This window comes from Mobula birostris, chromosome 8 (assembly GCF_030028105.1).
Source record: "Mobula birostris isolate sMobBir1 chromosome 8, sMobBir1.hap1, whole genome shotgun sequence".
Classification (NCBI taxonomy): domain Eukaryota; kingdom Metazoa; phylum Chordata; class Chondrichthyes; order Myliobatiformes; family Myliobatidae; genus Mobula; species Mobula birostris.
This window is the reverse complement of record NC_092377.1, coordinates 22032885-22056425: the sequence shown is the minus strand read 5'-3', so window position 1 is coordinate 22056425 and position 23541 is coordinate 22032885. Positions and strand designations below refer to the sequence as shown.

General features: G+C 41.7%; 1 protein-coding gene across 1 annotated transcript in view; it reads left to right on the top strand.

The window, feature by feature from the left end:
* Nucleotides 1-667: 667 nt before the first annotated feature.
* Nucleotides 668-23541, top strand: part of mrpl4 (mitochondrial ribosomal protein L4) — a 27847-nt gene continuing 4973 nt past the window's right edge. The window contains exons 1-7 of the mRNA XM_072264889.1: nucleotides 668-859; nucleotides 10012-10093; nucleotides 11347-11512; nucleotides 12434-12485; nucleotides 17046-17163; nucleotides 18174-18280; nucleotides 22547-22656. Of these exons, the coding sequence (XP_072120990.1) occupies nucleotides 797-859; nucleotides 10012-10093; nucleotides 11347-11512; nucleotides 12434-12485; nucleotides 17046-17163; nucleotides 18174-18280; nucleotides 22547-22656 (698 nt within the window). The 5' untranslated portion in view covers nucleotides 668-796. The remainder of the gene's footprint in view (nucleotides 860-10011; nucleotides 10094-11346; nucleotides 11513-12433; nucleotides 12486-17045; nucleotides 17164-18173; nucleotides 18281-22546; nucleotides 22657-23541) is intronic.

The following is a 23541-nucleotide window of genomic DNA, read 5'->3' as shown; positions in this document are numbered from 1 at the left end:
AACAAGCGGTTCTCCCCAAGAAGTAAGGCTGATCAACACCTCCACCCACTAACCCACCTCACCACACCCCCAATAACCACTATTTTATCATTTCCTGTCAGTCACCTTATGTACAGACATCACTTTATGGACATATAATCAATATATGTATGTAAACTATTTCATGTATTTATAATTATTGTGTTTTTTTAAAATATTGTGTTCTTTGTGTCTGTTTTGTTTTGCGTTGCAGCCGATCTAGACAGAAAATTATTTCGTTCTCCTTTACACTTGCGTACTGGAAATGACAAACAATTTTGAGATCAGTCATTCATTATCTTCCTAAATGACGGAGAGATCTCAGGGGCTAACTAGCTCGCTGCAACTTCGTAAAAACTCAAATGGCATTATCAGGAATATTTATCAATCAAACGTCACTAATTGGTTCCTTCTAGTCAGACAGCATCTATAGAAGGAGTAAACTGTCGATGTTCTTCATCTGTACTGGAAATCATCTGCAAAAGCTCCCGAGTTCTTGATTCTTCCCGCTTCTCTCAGCCGCTGGGGTAGGATTAGTTCTGGAGCGGTGTGACGTCACTTTTTATGCCCACAAAAAAGATGGCGATAGGGTGGCTTCAGGGTTGGCGATTTAGACGTGAATCGGCCAGCGCAGGATTTCACACGGTTAATCTCGCGAGGTTTCGTGCCTTTCAACCGGCGTGGACCTCTTGCCCCGGCGGGAGCTTTGGGAGTGAATTGGACGGTCGGCGGCATGAATAGACATTAGTTGACCGAAGTGGGGCACAGATTCGTCGGCATGATGATCTCCGGGTTAATGCGCGTGTGTCGCCCGAGGTGTTGCACAGATTTCGGTTCAAGGGTAAGGCGGCTTTGCGGCCCAGGCGGGCACCGGGTTTTAAAGGGGCGAACAGTGACTGCAGCAACAGTGGCCTTTTGCTGTTAACGTGTTGTTCAGCTTTCCATCAAATCGAATACAACCGTCTGAAACGATTCCTTTTATCCCAGTCGGCTAAGAAGCGCCTCCAGTTCCGAGGTTGAGTGAGGGTTGAACATCAGTCCTCAAGCTCCTCCAACATAATTCCTCATTTGCTGTTCTACCCGCTGTTCCCCTAGCAGGTTGTGTTTTGCTCCAGATTCCGGCATCTGCAGTTCCTTATATCCTAATCCTTCCTATGTTGTGTGTCAGTCTGGTTCCCCTTGTCAAGTTTGGGGATCAGTCTTGATTTAGTGGACAGTGCAGGAGGACATACCCAAAGCAGTTCGAACTAATTTATAAGTACATATGTGTCACCATATACAATTCCATAATATAATCAGTGAAAGACTGCACCCAACAGGACAGACAACAACCAGTATGCAAAACGAATCCAACAAAATATACAAAGTGCAAAAATAAAGAGAAAAAAGTAATAATACATAAATAAGCAATAAATATTGAGATCATAAGATGAAAAGTCCTTGGAAGTGAGTCCATAGTTTGTGGGAACAGTTTAGTGATGGGGCTAGTGAAGTTATTCCCTCTGGTTCAAGAACTTGATGGTCAAGGGTCATAACTGTTCTTGAAACTTCTTCCTGATGGCAGCAGTGAAAAGGGAGCATGGCCTGGCTGATAGGGGCCCTTGATGAATGCTGCTTTTCTGTGACAGTACTCCATGTAGATGTGCTTACTGGAGGGAAGGGCTTTCCCACGATGGACCGGACCATATCCACTACTTTTTGTAGGCTTTTCCGTACCAGGCTGTGATGCAACCAGTATTATACTCTTCCCCCACATCTGTAGAAGTTTGTCAAAGTTTTAGATGATATGCCAAATCATCGCAAACTTCTAAGAAACTAGAGCTGCTGCCATACTTTCTTCATAATGGCATTTACATGCTGGACCCAGGACAGTTCCTCTGAAATAATACTTATTTTACTTTTTATTTATTGAGATAGAGAGCAGAATAGGCCCTTTTGGTCCTTTGAGCTTCATCGCCCAGTATTCCCTGATTTAGTTCTAGCCTAATCGTGGGACAATTTACAATGACCAATTAACCTGCCAACTGGTACATCTTTGGACTGTGGGAGGAAACCGGAGCACCCGGAGGAAACCCACACAGTCTACAAACTCCTTACAGGCTGCGGTGGGAATTGAACCTAGGTCGTTGGTACTGTAAAGCATTGTGCTAAGCACTGCATTACCAGGCCACCCCATATTTAATGACGCTCTTAAAGAAGCTCCAGCAAAAGAACTGCATGTGCTAAATCGGTATGCAATAGACCAGCAATCTTAGAACCAGTGGGTCAGATGCAATCTCTGCAGTACTTCTACATATAATTGTAAAAGTTGTTTAACAACTGTTGAGATAAAGAGACTGAAAGACTATCTTGAACTGTAATTGGACCTAACACCATCCCCTCAGCATTTCTGGATGGATATTGCAGCAGTGTTTATCCAGAAATGTTGAGAGGATGGTCGATTTCAGCTTCTTCCTGACAGAATCAGAGTCAAGTTTATCTTCACTGACAGGTGTTGTGAAATTTGTTTTGTGGCAATAGTGTTGGGCAGTACATAAAATGTACAATAAATTACAATAAGAAATATGTATAAATGATTTCATTATATAAAATAAATTTTAAAGTATTAAGTACAGTAGTACAAAAAGAGATCAAAAATAGGTAGTGTTCGTGGATCATTATCCATTGGGGAGTCTGATGGTACAGGGGAAAAAGATATTTCTGAATCATTGAGTGTTTGTCTTCCGGCTCCTGTGCCTCTTCCTGATGGTAGCAATGAGAGAAGGACGTGTCCTGATTGGTGGGGGTCCTTAATGATGGATGCCATCTTATTGCGGTATTGAGTTTACAGTCCTCAGCAGCTTTTTCTGATCCTGTGCAGTGGCCCACTCCATACCTGTCTGTTGTCACAGAAGGTGGACTTAAGGCAATTCAGATCACTCCATGTGATTGTCAAGAAGCCCGTGAGGGCGATGGCTATGGGATCTGACTTCAACACCACTAAGGTATGGCACTGTCATCTGTTCAACAATGGTAGAGATTGCCCAGTTACATCCTGTCCCATCCAAAATAAAACAATCTGATTACTGTTTATTCCCAATTATCAACAAAGGAATTTAAATTGTCAGTAGTGCAATGCTCACTCAGTTTAGGTTTTGTCAGTTCAACTTGGTACATTATCTCATCATAATGTAAACCAAAGAGCAGAGTTCAAAAGATGAAGTGAAAAATGGTTGCCCTTTACGTCAAGGCAGCTTTTGCCTGATTGTGGCTCTAAGGGGCCTCTACTATTCAGTGGGCATGATTTTGCAAAACTCTGCTTTAATTGTGTAAGGTTGACTCCTACGGTTCTAGCTCATTATTCCAACTCTAGGATATTATTGCAATAGTTCCTTTGGCAATGTCCTAAGGACGCATGGAAATACTACGAACTTGGGATTCCCCTCCAAGTTATAACCCATTCTCCCTTTAAAAAAAATTCCATTTCTCCATCATCAGTGGGTCTGTATCCAGAATTCTGATAAGGGAACCTGCAGCAATTCTAGGAAATGGCTTACCACCAGCTTCTCAGGGCAAGTAAGAATTGAGCAATAAAGACTTCTAACCAAAGGGGTTACAGGCTTATTCTCTCTTGCTCATATACGACTGTGGTGTCTTCTCTGGGTTCTATCCTGCTGTTCGGACAGGACTTAATTAGGGATTGTAATGTGATCGGGTGTGATTCTGTGAGCATGATTATCTTTTCAGTTTATTTATAAATGGTTGTTCCTTTATTTTAATATTGTGATTCTAGATACCACAGCTAACGGAAACATATACTTGATATTCAAATTCATGAGTCTTGCAAGATTTTGGTGTTAATGACTCCTCCAGAGTTCAGAACAAGAGATTAAAAGCCTAATCATGGTCTGATCAGGGACAGTCAGCATGGACTCGTGAAAGGCAGATCGTGTCTAACAAGCCTGATAGAGTTCTTTGAGGAGGTGACCAGGCATATAGGTGAGGGTAGTGCAGTGGATGTGATCTATATGGATTTTAGTAAGGCATTTGACAAGGTTCCACACGGTAGGCTTATTCAGAAAGTTAGAAGGCATGGGATCCAGGGAAGTTTGGCCAGGTGGATTCAGAATTGGCTTGCCTGCTAAAGGCAGAGGGTGGTGGTGGAGGGAGTACATTCAGATTGGAGGATTGTGACTAGTGGTGTCCCACAAGGATCTGTTCTGGGACCTCTACTTTTTGTGATTTTTATTAACGACCTGGATGTGGGGGTAGAAGGGTGGGTTGGCAAGTTTGCAGATGACACAAAGGTTGGTGGTGTTGTAGATAGTGTAGAGGATTGTCAAAGATTGCAGAGAGACATTGATAGGATGCAGAAGTGGGCTGAGAAGTGGCAGATGGAGTTCAACCCGGAGAGGTGTGAGGTGGTACACTTTGGAAGGACAAACTCCAAGGCAGAGTACAAAGTAAATGGCAGGATACTTGGTAGTGTGGAGGAGCAGAGGGATCTTGGGGTACATGTCCACAGATCCTTGAAAGTTGCCTCACAGGTGGATAGGGTAGTTAAGAAAGCTTATGGGGTATTAGCTTTCATAAGTTGAGGGGTAGAGTTTAAGAGTCGCGATGTAATGATGCACCTCTATAAAACTCTGGTTAGGCCACACTTGGAGTATTGTGTCCAGTTCTAGTCACCTCACTATAGGAAGGATGTGGAAGAATTGGAAAGGGTACAGAGGAGATTTACCAGGATGCTGCCTGGTTTAGAAAGTATGCATTATGATCAGAGATTAAGGGAGCTAGGGCTTTACTCTTTGGAGAGAAGGAGGATGAGAGGAGACATGATAGAGGTGTACAAGATAATAAGAGGAATAGATAGAGTGGATAGCCAGCGCCTCTTCCCCAGGGCACCACTGCTCAATACAAGAGGACATGGCTTTAAGGTAAGAGATGGGAAGTTCAAGGAGGATATTAGAGGAAGGTTTTTTACTCAGAGAGTGGTTGGTGCGTGGAATGCACTGCCTGAGTCAGTAGTGGAGGCAGATACACTAGTGAAGTTTAAGAGACTACTAGACAGGTATATGGAGGAATCTAAGGTAGGGGCTTATATGGGAGGCAGGGTTTGAGGGTCAGCACAACATTGTGGGCCAAAAGGCCTGTACTGTGCTGTAGTATTCTATGTTCTATGCTGTATGTTCTAATCCATGGATTGAATCTCTCTTCATATATCAAACTAGTCATCCCTGAAATCGGTCTAGTCTTGCCAAGTTGTAGATGATTGCATTAAGAGATCATTACTTCTGTATTCAAATCCAGTTGTCTTCCAAATCACCTGCTAAAACCTGTGTGCTGATTTATTTCAGTACTTGTGTATCAATACACCAGTATCAGGATTCAAACATCAACATTTCCCAATTTTCTCTAACTAGAGAAAGGTGCTGCTTTTCCTATAGAAGTGGATAATCTCCAATTTTTCCACATTATATTCCACTGTAAATTGCATAATTTTTCTAGACCGCAAGCGAAGTGGTTATTTCTGAGATAGCTGTAGAAATTTGTTTTTTGCCTGTTGCAGTTGCTGCACTATGTGGAATTCTTTTCAAGCAACTTTTTCTCCATGTTCTTACATAAAAGCTTTTTGTTATTCCTTTTCATTGAGTGTATTAGTAATTTACTCATTTTATATGCTGTAATTTTGTTTTTCTTCTGTTCTGTCATTCTTCCTATCCGTACTATCAATTACTGCATTTTTTTGTATTTGTTAATTATTTTTCCAACTTTCCAATGATAATCACAGTTTCTTTGTAAGTTAAGTTATTAACAAAGAATGACTTTCTGTAAGGAACATGCTTTACAGAAAGTCAGCATGGATTTGTGAAAGGAAAATCATGTCTGACGAATCTCAAAGAATTTTTTGAGGATGTAACCAGTAGAGTGGATAGGGGAGAACCAGTAGATGTGGTATATTTGGATCTTCAAAAGGCTTTTGACAAGGTCCCACACAGGAGATTAGTGTGCAAACTTAAAGCACACGGTATTGGGGGTAAGGTATTGATGTGGATAGAGAATTGGTTAGCAGACAGGAAGCAAAGAGTGGGAATAAACGGGACCTTTTCAGAATGGCAGGCAGTGACTAGTGGGGTACCGCAAGGCTCAGTGCTGGGACCCCAGTTGTTTACAATATATATTAATGACTTGGATGAGGGAATTAAATCCAGCATCTCCAAGTTTGCGGATGACACGAAGCTGGGTGGCAGTGTTAGCTGTGAGGAGGATGCTAAGAGGATGCAGGGTGACTTGGATAGGTTGGGTGAGTGGGCAAATTCATGGCAGATGCAATTTAATGTGGATAAATGTGAAGTTATCCACTTTGGTGGCAAAAATAGGAAAACAGATTATTATCTGAATGGTGGCTGATTAGGAAAAGGGGAGGTGCAACGAGACCTGGGTGTCATTATACACCAGTCATTGAAAGTGGGCATGCAGGTACAGCAGGCGGTGAAAAAGGCGAATGGTATGCTGGCATTTATAGGGAGAGGATTCGAGTACAGGAGGAGGGAGGTACTACTGCAGTTGTACAAGGCCTTGGTGAGACCACACCTGGAGTATTGTGTGCAGTTTTGGTCCCCTAATCTGAGGAAAGACATCCTTGCCATAGAAGGAGTACAAAGAAGGTTCACCAGATTGATTCCTGGAATGGCAGGACTTTCATATGAAGAAAGACTGGATGAACTGGGCTTGTACTCGTTGGAATTTAGAAGATTGAGGGGGGATCTGATTGAAATGTATAAAATCCTAAAGGGATTGGACAGGCTAGATGCAGGAAGCTTGTTCCCGATGTTGGGGAAGTCCAGAACGAGGGGTCACAGTTTGAGGATAGAGGGGAAGCCTTTTAGGACCGAGATTAGGAAAAACTTCTTCACACAGAGAGTGGTGAATCTGTGGAATTCTCTGCCACAGGAAACAGTTGAGGCCAGTTCATTGGCTATATTTAAGAGGGAGTTAGATATGGCCCTTGTGGCTACGGGGATCAGGGGGTATGGAGGGAAGGCTGGTGCAGGGTTCTGAGTTGGATGATCAGCCATGATCATAATAAATGGCGGTGCAGGCTCGAAGGGCCGAATAGCCTACTCCTGCACCTATTTTCTATGTTTAATAGAACATCTTTCAAAACTTCTCAATTAGCAGTAACAGTATGCTCCAAAAGTAGAGATAACTGTGATGTGGAAAATTGCCAATTATTTTGCACAGAGAATCCCACAAATAACAAATAATATTGATCTGTTAATTTGCTTTATGATGCTCAGAGTGCAGATAAGAACTTCCTTACCTTTCAGATCTCCAGAGCTTCTACATCCACCTGAGAGATTAGGAGGAAGCTTGGTTCAAGATGTCACATGAGAGATGCATCTCTGCTGGTACATTAATTTCTCAGGAATGCATTTTAGTGTCGAGCCATATTTCCTTGCACGAGTATCAACATTGAGACCTAACCCACAATATTATGATCCTGGAAAAATTGCTACCTTTGAGCCGTAGATGACACTTACCACTACATCTGGGGATATGATTAATAGTATTTCTAAGATTCTCTTCCTGGATAATTAACCCATCCATCACGTTGCAGAGAAAATGTTTTGAGGCAGAGGATAAGATCTATGCTTATGCAAGCACAATTGGCTGTCTAGACCACTGAAATTTTGCTTTGTTTTAAATCACTATCAGGCATTTTGACTATACATTGTGAACGGTACAACATATCATCATATCTTCAAAGTTCAAAGTAAGTTTATTATCAAAATACACAAATGTCACCATATACAACCCTGAGGTTCATTTTCTTGCGTGTATGCTCAATAAATCCAATAACCATAACAGAATCAATGAATTTGGGCATTCAGCCCATGGTGCAAAAACCAACAAACTGTCCAAATACAAAAAGAAAGAAATAATAGCAATAAATAAATAATAAATATCGAGGGCATGAGATGAAGGGTCCTGAAAAAATTTCAGGATGTATATTGTATACATTTCTCTGAGACTAAATGTACCTATTGAAAGTGAGTTGCGGGAACATTTCAATGATGTGGCAAGTGAAACTGGGTGAAGTTATCCCCCTTGGTTCAAAAGCCTGCTGATTGAGGGGTAATAATTGCTCCTGAACCTGGTGGTGTGAGTCCTGGGGCTTCTGTACCACCTTCCTGATGGCAGAAGCAAGAAGCGAGCGTGGCCTGTGTGGTGTGGAGAGTCCCTGATGATGGATGCTGCTTTCCTGCGACAGTGTTTTCTGTGGATGTGCTCAATGGTGGGGGAGGGCTTTACCAGTGATGGACTGGGCCACTACCTTGTTTAGGATTTTCCGTTCAAGGGCATTGGTATTTTCATACCAGGCTGTGATGCAGCCAGTCAATATACACTCCACTGCACATTTATAGAGGTTCCTCAGAATTTCAGAAGCCATGCCGAATCTTCACAAATTCCTAAGGAAGTAGAGGCGCTGCTGTGCTTTCTTGTCTGCTGGGCCCACGACAGGTCCTCCGATACAATAACAGAGGAATTTAAAGTTGCAAACCTTCTCCACCTCCGATCCTCCAATAAGGCCTGACTTGTGGACTTCTGGTTTCCTTCTGAAGTCAATGATCAGCTCCTTGATTTTGCTGACATTGAGTGAGAGATTGTTATGGCAATTCATATTATTTTGAGTTACAACTATGTAAATTGACACATCTATTAACTTCAGCCTCTCTCCTTCCTTCTCGTGATTCTCATTTTTATGTAGGAGTAAACTCCCTCTGCTCCCCTTCCCCGAAAACCATTCTACACTATTAAACAATTTTAAATTTTATTCAGGATACCCAACTCTATCCAATGATATTCCATCTGAGTGAAATATAACCTCAATGTGAAAACCAATGATCAATTTAAACTCCTGTATCACATTATTATCATATCCAATCTCATCAAAATTAATGTTTTTGATTGCAATTGTTAGAATCAAAGATGGGCATTAGACAACTAGACAAATATTTTCTGTCGTATACAGTGGATTCTGCTTATTTGGTACAACTCTTAAAGAACAAAATCTAATTGAGAAAATAGCAAGGATTCCCTTCGTTTATTTGGGGCACTGTGCTGCTTAATTGGGACAGAAGACTGCTGCCGAACAGTTTCTAGTTACCATCATTTGTATGCACCTGTGCGGTTGTTAGACACCACACCGTGCTTAGAGCAAACAGTTTTTAAATAGTGTCAGTCGCACATGTATGTGTTCAAAAAGCAGTGATCTTTGTCACTGATAGTTGGCAAGAAATAAGCAGTAAGACTATTCACAACTGTTTTGTTCACTGTGGTTTCAAGCATTCACGTTTGAAGATGCCAGAAATGGTGGAAGTGAAAATGAAATAATTTCTCTATTCCGACAAGTTAGGAACTATGAAGATTTGGAGAATCCAGTCATCGATAGCATTGTATGAAGGCAGTCCATTATCTGCATTAGGTGTCTGTGTTGATTTTGTTCATTTACAGTCAATCAAAAGAACATGGCAGCATACAGTGGATGAATTCCTCCATCAATAACTGTTAGCAACTAATACGGTTTTATACTACTGTCATAGTGTTCTAACTTGTTCTGTATTTCATTTAAATACTTAATTTGTTACTCAGTTAAATAGTAGTTTGTCATTTTTATATCTTTTTAACTATTTCCATGAAACTGGCTAATTGAGTAGCTGCTTGATTGGGCCAGAATGTACTAGTCTCAATTAACTGGAATTCACTTTTTTCAAACATCTGTGTAATCCTTTCTGGATATTGACACTTTTTCTCTATATTTTAAAATGTATGATATTGAAAACATTTTGGAATAAAATTACTTAATATTCTTTAATGTTTGCTTTTAGTCAAAAGCAACCTTATTTTTAAACAGTTCAATAGAATATTGTATGTCTGATGACAGTGGGGTGATATTTGCATGTTTCTGCTGGTTTATTTGAAGATGTTCTTTTGTTCCTCTTGAAATAGTTGATGTCCATTCTATCTGGAGGAAATGATTTGCCATCAAATCTCCGTCTCCAAGCAAACTTATTTAAGATTGAGAAGAAAGGTATGCTGTTTAATGTTACTTGAGCTAATTAAACTTAAGCACATGGTCAGATGAATATTGAAAGCAAAATAACACATGACAAATCTCAGTTTGATGCTCCTTAATTTGTAAGAATCATCTGACTTCAGTTCTGTTCCTTCAGTTAGTGAGGAGAAAATTACAAGCATCATCATGGATAGAGACATTTGCCTGTCTTTGTCAGATGGTCCTAGGTTTCCATGGCTGTTCCTTCACTAAGTAAGTGCAGCTTGGTACAGAAATTCCATCAAGGTGCTTGATGCATGCATCCTTTTTGTTTCTGGTTCTAAAGTATGATTCACTTTCTCACAGAGGTGGAGTACTGTTCAACGGTGTGCAATTTGTATCTGGATTGTGTTTCCCTGAATTTTGTCTGTTCATGCTGTGGAGCACACAAAACAGGGTTCTCAAATCGGCAGGCTGTTCCCAGAGATGCTTACCTTGCTCCAATCTTGATGATCTTCCAATACAATGAGATGTTGCTGACTGGCACATTGCACACTACAGTGCTTGCTAAGGGATCCACTATATTGGGGCAGGCAATGCAGAGGCTTTGTGGAGGATTGCAGTCTAAGGTCCTTCTGTCACTGGATATTGAGAGGCTAAGCCCCATGTAGAAGCCACTCAACCACTGGAAATTTGTAGCATCCCAGGAAGCCTCTTGAGAGCTGATAATACTCTATGCAGTTTGTATAGAACTGGTAACACTATAATGTATTGACTGAACAACACTGAGTATAAAGAAAACCATGTACTTTGGTATTGGTTACATATATTTTTATGACTAAAGCTTAATTTTGAAATACAAAATTCTCTCTTAGATGTTCAAGATTCTGTTTTATTCTCATATTGATCTACTTCATCTTAACATTTTCAAGTTCCCAGAATTTCTAGGCCCATGCTTACAAAAAAAAAGGTCTGCTGCGTGCAATAAGTGATTGATAGGAAAAAGTTATTCAAGATGGTAATGAAGTGACAAATAAAATTGGCTTCTTGAAGACGAGGGTTTCTGATTACAGTAACTTGGTTCTTAGTCATTTATTGTGGATAAACTTACCAGCTAAAGCTTAATTACTAGGGTACACTGAGATCAGCCTGAGGCAATGTGTATTTTTTCAGGTTCTTTCTTTCAAGAATTATTACAAAGATCAATTATATTCGACAGATACTATGCATTCAAGAACAGGTGTGGGCAAGATTACTATCGTACTCATATTCCACCTAATGTATTTCAGAACCATCCCCAATTGATTCTGGGGCGCCTGTTTTGAGAAAGTGTGAAATTGCTATTCCTTCACATCTAAAGCCCAGTCAAGCTTGGCTGGAATCTCTGCGGGGCTATGATGCTGAGAACTTAGGTATCGTTGAATTACATCCTGATGTCTTTGCAGTACATCCAAGGTATTATAATTAATACTTTTTAAGATTATAATGGAAATGTTAATTGTTTATGATTATCTTCATGCTGTTCTTTCATCTTCTAATGATAATTTTATTGTTTTAGTAATATTAAAATAAGACTTGAGACAAAGGAATTTCTTCTTTGAGGGTTGGAAATCTCTGGAATTCTCTGCCCCACATAGCTGCGTCCTAAGCCATTAGGTATATTCAAGACTGACAATATCATTGGAATATAAGCAAATATGAGTAATCAGAGAAAAATGTAGATGATGCTAATAATCAGCCATGATTCTTAACTGTACGGCTGATAGTATGAAATATATTAATTTTTTTTTTAAAACCTTGCATCTTTTAAATTTTAAATATTTCAGACTGTTTCAGGTATAATTATATTTCTGGCAGATGTTTATATTATTTATTTAATCACGAGGGGATGGGTGAAGAGAAGTGGGGATTTTATTAAATGCAGTATCGTGGAAAGCTGAGGCTTCCTTTTACATTCTGTAGATGGTTTTCTTTATTCTGCTTGTTGTAAAAGGTTACACATTGGGATATGTTGCCTAAAATGGTTAATGATTTATTTCAGTGGATCCTGGACCTTGAATCCACTGTACAAGTGTTTTGCCATTTAAATACAGTTTGCTGTTGTCTGAGGAAAGTATATGCTTAGGCTAATTGAATATGTGCTGAACAAATCGCTTCCTCTGTCTTTGAAGCTTGGGAGGGGAAGAATATGATAGAAAAAGTTGTCAAGGCAGTTCCATGAAAAGTAATACCTTTGAATGCAAACCTTGGAAAATGTCTTGAACATTGTATCTGAAGTAGCACCCTACCTTATGTGAAGTAATGTTGATCATTGTGTATTTACTGTTGCTTTTTAAGAGAAATTGATACCGAGAATTTTTATGTGCTTTTAAACAGAATTGACATTCTACATGAAGTTGCAACTTGGCAGAAAAACTTTAAAAGAATAGTAAGTAGTGTGCTTTTAATTATTTTTGTAAAATGCTGACTGTTCTGTTCAAAATCAGATTTGATCTCAAGTTTAAAGTGCTTTAGAAATAGAGGTGGGTTATGTAGCTCCTTGAACACATTTCATTGTTTAATTAAATTATGATTGATCTGTTCACTAATGTTACCTACTGCCTTTCTTCATATAAAATGTAACGGGCTTATGCGGAAACGGGCGAGGAAGGCTTGGCATTCATTTTCTGTTGTTATTTGAGGAGAGGGGCAGTATGAGTGTGAGGGCAGTTTGCTGTTCTCGGTGTCGGATGTGGGAGGCCCTGGAGTCTCCAAGCCTCCCGGACGTCTACATCTGCGCCAAGTGCATCGAGATGCAGCTCCTAAGGGACAGCGTTACGGAATTGGAGCTGCAGATCAATGACCTTCGTCTGGTCAGGGAGAGTGAGGAGGTGATAGAGAGGAGTTGCAGGCAGGTGGTCACGCCGGGGCCACGGGAGGCAGACAAGTGGGTCACGGTTAGGAGGAGGAAGGGGAAAAGTCAGGTAATAGGGAGTACCCCGGTGGCTGTGCCCCTTAACAACAGGTACTCCTGTTTGAGTACTGTTGGGGGGGACGGCTTACCCGGGGGAAGCGACAGTGGCCGTGCCTCCGGCACAGAGTCCAGCCCTGTAGCTCAGAAGGGTAGGGCAAGGAAGAGGAGGGAAGTTGTGATAGGGGACTCGATAGTAAGGGGGTCAGATAGGCGATTCTGTGGATGCAGTCCAGAGACCCGGATGGTAGTTTGCCTCCCTGGTGCCAGGGTCCGGGATATTTCTGATCGTGTCCAAGATATCCTGAAGTGGGAGGGTGAGGAGCCAGAGGTCGTGGTACATATAGGTACCAATGACATAGGTAGGAAAAGGGAAGAGGTCCTGAAAGGAGAATATAGGGAGTTAGGAAGGGAGTTGAGAAAAAGGACCGCAAAGGTAGTAATCTCGGGATTACTGCCTGTGTCACGCGACAGTGTGAGTAGGAATGCGATGAGGTGGAGGATAAATGCGTGGCTGAGGGATTGGAGCAGGGGGCAGGGATTCAAGTTTTTGGATCATTGGGACCTCTTTTGGCGCAGGCGTGACCTGTACAAAAAGGACGGGTTACACTTGAATCCTAGGGGGAGCAATATCCTGGCAGGGAGATTAGCGAGGGCTACTGAGGTGACTTTAAACTAGAATGGTTGGGGGGGTGGGAATCAAATTAAAGAGGCTAGGCGTGAGGAGGTTAGTTCACAACAGGGGGATGGGAACCAGTGCAGAGAGACAGAGGGGTGTAAAGTGAGGGTAGAAACAAAAAGTACTATGGAGAAAAGTAAAAGCGGCAGGCCGACAAATCCAGGGCAAGCATTAAAAAGGGCCACTTTTCAGCATAATTGTATAAGGGCTAAGAGAGTTGTAAAAGAGCACCTGAAGGCTTTGTGTGTCAATGCAAGGAGCATTCGTAATAAGGTGGATGAATTGAAAGTGCAGATTGTTATTAATGATTATGATATAGTTGGGATCACAGAGACATGGCTCCAGGGTGACCAGGGATAGGAGCTCAACGTTCAGGGATATTCAATATTCAGGAGGGATAGACATGAAGGAAGGGGAGGTGGGGTGGCGTTGCTGGTTAAAGAAGAGATTAACGCAATAGAAAGGAAGGACATAAGCCGGGAAGATGTGGAATCGATATGGGTAGAGCTGCGTAACACTAAGGGGCAAAAGACGCTGGTGGGAGTTGTGTACAGGCCACCTAACAGTAGTAGTGAGGTCGGAGATGGTATTAAACAGGAAATTAGAAATGTGTGCAATAAAGGAACAGCAGTTATAATGGGTGACTTCAATCTACATGTAGATTGGGTGAACCAAATTGGTAAAGGTGCTGAGGAAGAGGATTTCTTGGAATGTATGCGGGATGGTTTTTTGAACCAACATGTCGAGGAACCAACCAGAGAGCAGGCTATTCTGGACTGGGTTTTGAGCAATGAGGAAGGGTTAATTAGCAATCTTGTCGTGAGAGGCCCCTTGGGTAAGAGTGACCATAATATGGTGGAATTCTTCATTAAGATGGAGAGTGACATAGTTAATTCAGAAACAAAGGTTCTGAACTTAAAGAGGGGTAACTTTGAAGGTATGAGACGTGAATTAGCTAAGATAGACTGGCAAATGACACTTAAAGGATTGACAGTGGATATGCAATGGCAAGCATTTAAAGGTTGCATGGATGAACTACAACAATTGTTCATCCCAGTTTGGCAAAAGAATAAATCAAGGAAGGTAGTGCACCCGTGGCTGACAAGAGAAATTAGGGATAGTATCAATTCCAAAGAAGAAGCATACAAATTAGCCAGAGAAAGTGGATCACCTGAGGACTGGGAGAAATTCAGAGTTCAGCAGAGGAGGACAAAGGGCTTAAGTAGGAAGGGGAAAAAAGATTATGAGAGAAAACTGGCAGGAAACATAAAAACGGACTGTAAAAGCTTTTATAGATATGTAAAAAGGAAAAGACTGGTAAAGACAAATGTAGGTCCCCTGCAGACAGAAACAGGTGAATTGATTATGGGGAGTAAGGACATGGCAGACCAATTGAATAATTACTTTGGTTCTGTCTTCACTAAGGAGGACATAAATAATCTTCCAGAAATAGTAGGGGACAGAGGGTCCAGTGAGATGGAGGAACTGAGCGAAATACATGTTAGTAGGGAAGTGGTGTTAGGTAAATTGAAGAGATTGAAGGCAGATAAATCCCCAGGGCCAGATGGTCTGCATCCCAGGGTGCTTAAGGAAGTAGCCCAAGAAATAGTGGATGCATTAGTGATAATTTTTCAAAACTCGTTAGATTCTGGACTAGTTCCTGAGGATTGGAGGGTGGCTAATGTAACTCCACTTTTTAAAAAAGGAGGGAGACAGAAACCGGGGAATTATAGACCGATTAGCCTAACGTCGGTGGTGGGGAAACTGCTGGAGTCAGTTATCAAGGATGTGATAACAGCACATTTGGAAAGCGGTGAAATGATCGGACAAAGTCAGCATGGATTTGTGAAAGGAAAATCATGTCTGACGAATCTCATAGAACTTTTTGAAGATGTAACTAGTAGAGTGGATAGGGGGGAACCAGTGGATGTGGTATATTTGGATTTTCAGAAGGCTTTTGACAAGGTCCCACACAGGAGATTAGTGTGCAAACTTAAAGCACACGGTATTGGGGTTAAGGTATTGGTGTGGGTGGAGAGTTGGTTAGCAGACAGGAAGCAAAGAGTGGGAATAAACGGGACCTTTTCAGAATGGCAGTCGGTGACTAGTGGGGTACCGCAAGGCTCAGTGCTGGGACCCCAGTTGTTTACAATATATATTAATGACTTGGATGAGGGAATTAAATGCAGCATCTCCAAGTTTGCGGATGACACGAAGCTGGGTGGCAGTGTTAGCTGTGAGGAGGATGCTAAGAGGATGCAGGGTGACTTGGATAGGTTGGGTGAGTGGGTAAATTCATGGCAGATGCAATTTAATGTGGATAAATGTGAAGTTATCCACTTTGGTGGCAAAAATAGGAAAACAGATTATTATCTGAATGGTGGCCGATTAGGAAAAGGGGAGGTGCAACGAGACCTGGGTGTCATTATACACCAGTCATTGAAAGTGGGCATGCAGGTACAGCAGGCGGTGAAAAAGGCGAATGGTATGCTGGCATTTATAGGGAGAGGATTCGAGTACAGGAGCAGGGAGGTACTACTGCAGTTGTACAAGGCCTTGGTGAGACCACACCTGGAGTATTGTGTGCAGTTTTGGTCCCCTAATCTGAGGAAAGACATCCTTGCCATAGAGGGAGTACAAAGAAGGTTCACCAGATTGATTCCTGGGATGGCAGGGCTTTCATATGAAGAAAGACTGGATGAACTGGGCTTGTACTCATTGGAATTTAGAAGATTGAGGGGGGGATCTGATTGAAACGTATAAGATCCTAAAGGGATTGGACAGGCTAGATGCAGGAAGATTGTTCCCGATGTTGGGGAAGTCCAGAACGAGGGGCCACAGTTTGAGGATAGAGGGGAAGCCTTTTAGGACCGAGATTAGGAAAAACTTCTTCACACAGAGAGTGGTGAATCTGTGGAATTCTCTGCCACAGGAAACAGTTGAGGCCAGTTCATTGGCTATATTTAAGAGGGAGTTAGATATGGCCCTTGTGGCTACGGGGGTCAGGGGGTATGGAGGGAAGGCTGGGGCGGTGTTCTGAGTTGGATGATCAGCCATGATCATAATAAATGGCGGTGCAGGCTCGAAGGGCTGAATGGCCTACTCCTGCACCTATTTTCTATGTTTCTATGTAAACTGTCTTTAAACATTCATTTGACCCAAATCCACATCCTAGAGTTCTGGGTATTCACAACCCTTTTTTGGAAATAATGTATCTGCATCTAATCCACCCAAATGGAACTTTAAATTCAAGTGGTTGTAAGTTGCTATCAAAATTTATCAATGATGTAAATGAGGACTAGACAAATATTGAGTGGGGATAAATAAGGTGTATTCCTGGCCTGTTTTAAAATTTGTAGAGTCATGCTAAAGTGAAGACTCGAGCTGAAGTAAGAGGAGGAGGCAAAAAGCCATGGCAGCAAAAAGGAAGTGGTAGAGCACGCCATGGAAGTATCCGATCACCAATATGGAGAGGAGGTAATCTTCTATTACTTTAAGCAATGATACAGGGGCTCCCCAGTTTACAACAGAGTTTTGCTCTCAAGGTGGTCATAAAATGAACAGTTAGAAATGCAGCTGCCTGGCAATATATTTAATTAAAATCATAAACCAACCAACACTACTGTGTCAAAGTCTTGGAATCCCTTATTAGCAACAATCTTGAGTTCCTTCATTGGAAATCTCGTAATGGTCCAAGGAGACAGCTCCATCATCAATTTCTCAAGGGTGGTATTTGATGGGCAATAGATACAACTTCACCAGTATTGCCTGCATCTGTTACATAAAATAAATAATCAACATTTACAACACTGATGTCTTTTTTCACCATTGTTTTCAAGGGTATCTATTTTTATGTGGACCATTTCTCACACCTCCTCCCTCTTTGGATCTCTGTTTTCAACTCAGGAGACAAACTGTCCACTGACATTTATTATAAATTCATCAACTCCCATATCTACCTGGACTATACTCTTCCCACCCTGTCGCTTGTACAGAATGCCATTCCTTTCTTCAATTTCTCTATGTCAGCTGCACGTGCTCTGAAGATGAGGCTTTCCATGCCAGGATGTCTTAAATGTCCTTTTTCAGGAAATGTGTCTATCTTTCTACGGTAGTTGATGGAGATGTGTCTCTCATTTTCTTCATTTCTCAGACTGCTGTTCTCACCCCATCTCCCTATTCCTCACTTTTCACCCTACTGGCCTCCACAATCAGTACACCATTCTTAATCTTTTTCTCCAGCTGTAACAAGATCCCACCACTAGCCACATCATCTCCTCCATCCCTTTCCACAGATAAGCAACTCTACAGTTCTCTGCTTTTTCCATTTCCATGTAAGTTCTTTTACCTTAAAATTTGTAACACTGTTATTTATATTAAAACAATTTACAGAGGTTGGGTGGGTGGTTTGGGAAAGAACTGAGTAAGTGATAAACTGGACAAAGATTTGCCCCAAGCATAATAAGCATTGTTTTTTTTTTCCATAGGCGGTATTTCCCATGGTCCTAGAGGGCCAACTAGTTATTATTACATGTTGCCCATGAAGGTTCGTGTACTGGGCATGAAAGTAGCTCTCACCATGAAGTTTGCACAGGTAAGTGCATTTTTCATATCCCGATTTACAAAATTTGCATCTGCTTCTTCACTTGACTGTTTGTATATCTGGTGCGCTCTTTCTTTCTAGCTGTGACGCGGAGGTATATTTAACCAGAGTGATAATATTTATAATTACATGTTGTAGAGTAGTTCTTCTTGTATCCTGCTCACCCACTTAATGTACTGTCATTCATGTAATGTGGATTAATTAAGAAAGCACCTGACTTAATTTATGATACAACTTTTTAATAAAGGTACTGTACTTTTTGAGATAAATAATTTATTTTGCAAATGTTCTATAATAGTGAGATCTGGATGCATGCATTTCTTCTAAAAAATTATTTCTAATCAAGTAAATAATTAGAATCTGCACCAAACAATTCCATACATTGCAGTGATTAGATTTCTGACTGAAAAAATTAAGCTATTAAAACATTTATTCTAATTTCATAGAAATTTATCCTGGGTGCCTAGGGGCAACTTGAGTAGCAGCAGTACTATCAATGGATACAATTAAATACTGTCATTTCAGCCTGATACGGCTAAAAAGCACAACTGCTTCAATGGTCGGGACAGGCAACAAAGATGTCTTAATGTGTTTTAATGAACTTTTGCTGTTTAGAACTGATGGAAACAACACTGATTGTGGATGGAAGCGTGTCCATATGATTCCACGGAGGAAGCATGGCTGTAGATCAGGGATACAAGTGCATTTAAGGAAACGGGGTTTTGAAACTACCAGTACCGAATATCTTGCTGGCAAACATGTAGTCTCAGTGAATAAAATCGATGATCTCAGAGCTAGGGTGCTGAATTAGAGGGACATTGGGACCGCGTGTGTTCTTTGTTTCACGGAATCCTGGTTAACCCCTTCCGTATGGGATGCAGCAATTCAGATCGATGGGTTTTCTGTACACCATCGGGATAGATCTATAGAGTCTCTCAAAAGCAGAGGTGGAGGAGTATGCCTCATGATCAACTCTTCTTGGTGCACAAATATATCAGTGCTTTCCCAATTCTGCTCACCAGACCTGGAATATCTAGCAGTAAAGTGCCTTCCTTTTTACCAAGTGGGAATCTCCGGGGTCTTTTTGGTAGCAGTCTACATTCCACCTTAGGCCAATGTCAATCAGGCTTTAGATGATTTGAGCAATGGTATCAACATGCATAAAACAGCGCACCCCAACACCTTCATCGTTTTAGGGGATTTTAACCAGGCCAGTCTGAAAAAAATCACTCAGCAATTGCCATCAACAGATCACTTGCAATACTAGAGTAAACAACACACTGGACCATTGCTACACCACCATAAAGAATTCCTACCGTGCTATACCACGCCCTCAGTTTGGGAAGTCTGATCACCTGGTTGTACTTCTACTCCCTGAGTATAAGCAGAGATTGAAGACTGCAGCATCAGTAGTGAGTACCAAGAAGGTATGGATAAGGGAAGCACAAGAGCACCTACAGGACTGCTTTAAATCAGTGGGCTGGACTGTATTCAGCAGTTCACTTCGAACCTGGATAAGTATGCTGCAGTTGTTACTGATTTCATTAAAACCTGTGTGGATGAGTGTGTGCCTACAAAGACGTGTTGTACATTTCCAAACCATAAACTGTGGATGAACCAAGAGGTACGTTGTCTGCTGAAGGCTACATCTGTGACATTCAAGTCTGGCGACCCAGACCTGTACCAGAAAACTAGGTATGATTTGTGGAGGGCTATCTCAAGGGCGAAGCGACAATTTCGAATGTGATTGGAGGCAACATCGGATGTACGAGGATTCTGGTAGGGTTTGCATGACATTACTTCCTACAAAGGGAACACAATAGCATGAATGGCAGTGGTGCTTCACTGCCAGATGAACTCAATGCCTTCTATGCCCACTTTGAAAGGGAGAATATAACTACAGCTGTGAAGACACCTGCTGCACCTGATGACCCTGTGATCTCCGTCTCAGAGATATCTTTAAAGAGAGTGAACCCTCGCAAGGCGGAAGGTCCTAACGGAGTACCTGGTAAGTCTCTGAAAACTTGTGCCAGCCAACTGGTGGTAGTATTCAAGGACATTTTCAACCTCTCACTGCTATGGGCGGAAGTTCTCACTTGCTTCAAAAAGGCAACAATTATACCAATGCCTAAGAAAAATAATGTGAGCTGCCTTAATGACTATCACCCAGTAGCACTCTCATCTACAGTGATGAAATGCTTTGAGAGGTTGGTTATGACTAGACTGAACTCCTGCCTCAGCAAGTACCTGGACCCATTGCAATTTGCCTATCGCCTTAAAAGGCCAACGGCAGATGCAATCTCAATGGCTCTTCACACGGCTTTAGACAACCTGGACAACATAAACATTTTTGTCAGGATGCTATTTGTCGACTATAGCTCAGCATTTAATGCCATCATTCCCACAATCCTGATAGAGAAGTTACAGTACCTGGGCCTCTCTACCTCCCTCTGCAATTTGATCATAGACTTCCAAGCCAGAAGACCACAATCTGAGAGGATTGATGATAACATCTCCTCCTCGCTGATGATCAACACTGGTGCACCTCAGGGGTGTGTGCGTAGCCCGTTGGTTCTTGACTTGACTAGGAGCTTTCAGCCATCACATTACCAGCTCCTGTCGCCCTCCCCCAATCGCTGAAAGACTTAAAGAAGTGGCCCACAGAGCGAAGACACCAGTGCGTGTGTTTGTTTAATATGTACTTGATGTTGCACTCCAAGAAGCACACGATACTTCACAAATCAACCAACTGATTCCAGTGGCATGGAAACCACAACGATAGGAGCTGATAGATGTGTTACAGCCTTCATCCGCCTTCACAGCCGTTGAGTTTGAAGTAACTTCGTCCGCCTGTTCCACCGTTGAGGTCTTGGTTGGATTGTTCTTTGTCAGGGACCTCACCCTCGACCTTACTGCCATGGGTGACCCTACCAGGAACATAGCTCCAGACAGCATTGCTCTCGGGATCACAGGACCACACAAGTTTCTCTGCTGCGACAAGGTGACAAACCACGGAGAAGGTACTTAGCCCACTGCTCTACTCTCTATATACCCATGACTGTGTGGCTAGGGATGGCTCAAATTCTATCTATAAATTTCCTGATGCAAGCATTGTTGGTATGTCAACATTGTTGGTGGTGATGAGAGGGCATACAGGAGCAAGATATGCCAACTAGTAGAGTGATGTCGCAACAACCTGGCACAACGTCATTAAGACGAAAGTGCTGATTGTGGACTCCCGGAAGGGTAAGACAAAGAAACACATACCAATCTTCATAGAGGGATCAGAAGTGGAGAGAGTGAGCAGTTTCAAGTTCCTGGGTGTCAAGATATCTAAGGATCTAACCTAGTTCCAACATATCAATGGAGTTATAAAGAAGGCAAGACAGCGGCTATATTTCACTAGGAGTTTGAAGAGATTTCTATGTCAACAAATACACTCAAAAACTTCTATAAATGTACCATGGAGAGCATTCTGACAGGCTGCATCACTGTCTGTATGGGTGGGGCGGGGGGTCTACTGCACAGGACCAAAAGAAGCTTGCAGAGGGTTGTAAATTTAGTTGGCTCCATCTTGGGTACTAGCCTACAAAGTATCCAGGATATCTTCAAGGAGCGGTGTCTCAGAAAGGCAGCATCCATTATTAAGGACCTCTGGCACCCAGGGCATGCCCTTCTCTCACTGTTACCATCAGGTAGGTGGTACAGAAGCCTGAAGGCACACATTCAGCGATTCAGGGACAGCTTCTTTTCCTCTGCCATCCAATTCCTAAATGGACATTGAACCCTTGGACACTACCTCACTTTTTAAATCTATATTATTTCTGTCTTTTTGCACCATTTTTAATCTATTCAATATACGTATACTGTAATTGATTTACTTATTATTATTATTTTGTTTTTTTCTCATATATTATGTATTGCATTGAACTGCTGCTGCTGTGTTAACAAATTTCATGTCACATGCCGGTGATAATAAACCTGATTCTGATCTATCTATTTAATGACCATATGCCAGCTACTAAGTGAGATATCTTTTTGTCTGATTTAAATTGGTCATGTTAAATAATTTTAAACTTTTTAACTACCTGCATGGCTTTAAGGAATAACTTTAGAAAATAAAGGAATTATTTGCTGGCATAACTGGACTTGTGCATCGTATTCTCAGTGTTTCACCAGTTCATTCGCCTTCTGTTTTTATTTTAAATAACATCCACCATCACAATTCCTGTTAACTACTTATAGTTTGGTTTTTAGGATTACCTTCATATTGTTGATTCTTTGGAGATGCCCAGCCCAGATCCTCAGTATCTTCGTGACTTGGTATCACATAGGCACTGGGGAGATTCTGTTCTTATTGTCCATGTGTGAGTACTTTTTTTTCTGTTCATGATGTGAAGGTTAAATCTTTTACAAGCTGGAAGTTAATTTTAAGTCTTGAGTATTGGTACAAGTGTTTTAATCATATGAAAATGTTTGAAGCTGACCCCTTCTATGTATACATGTGCCAGTATCTGATTCTTTCATTTTGCCCTACTCTAACCCTATTTTGTCATTCCCAGAACTCCTATCTTGAATCAGACCTCTGCCCTGCCACAGCACCCAAGTGTTGTTATCAAAGTAGCTAATGGGAAACTGTAACTTGCCTCCCCCTTATCTCTCAAACTATCTGTTGATTGATATTCTTGCAATTATTATGGTTATACAAAAGTTACTTATTTGAGGTACACAGAAGATTGCACGTGCTGGGAATTGCAGCAAAAATCAAACTGCTGGGTCGGGCAGCATTTACAAAGGGAGAGTCGATGTTGCAGGTTGGGACCCTGTATTAGAATAGGGTAATTTGCATCCTGTTGTTGTCCCTGCTAATCACCCCCCCAGCCTCTATCATTATCTTCACTCTTCCCTCTTCTCAATCCCTCCACTTCTTGATCTGGTGCTCTGCTTCCTATTCCTCTGCCAAACTAGTATAAACCTTTTGAGAAGCACTTAGAGCTTCTTTTGAGAACCTCCCAGCCAGGGTGCTGCTTCCCCTCCAGTTAAGATGCAACATGTTACTCTTGCACAGGTCGCCCCTGCCTCAGAAGAGATTACAGTTATCCAGGAACCTGAAACCCTGCCTCAGGCACCCATTCATCTGTTCTATCTTTCTATTCCTACCTTGGCCAGCATGTCTCACCGGGATTAATCCAGAGATTACTGCCTTCAAGATTCTGGCTATCAGCCTTTTTCCTAACTCCCTACACTCACCG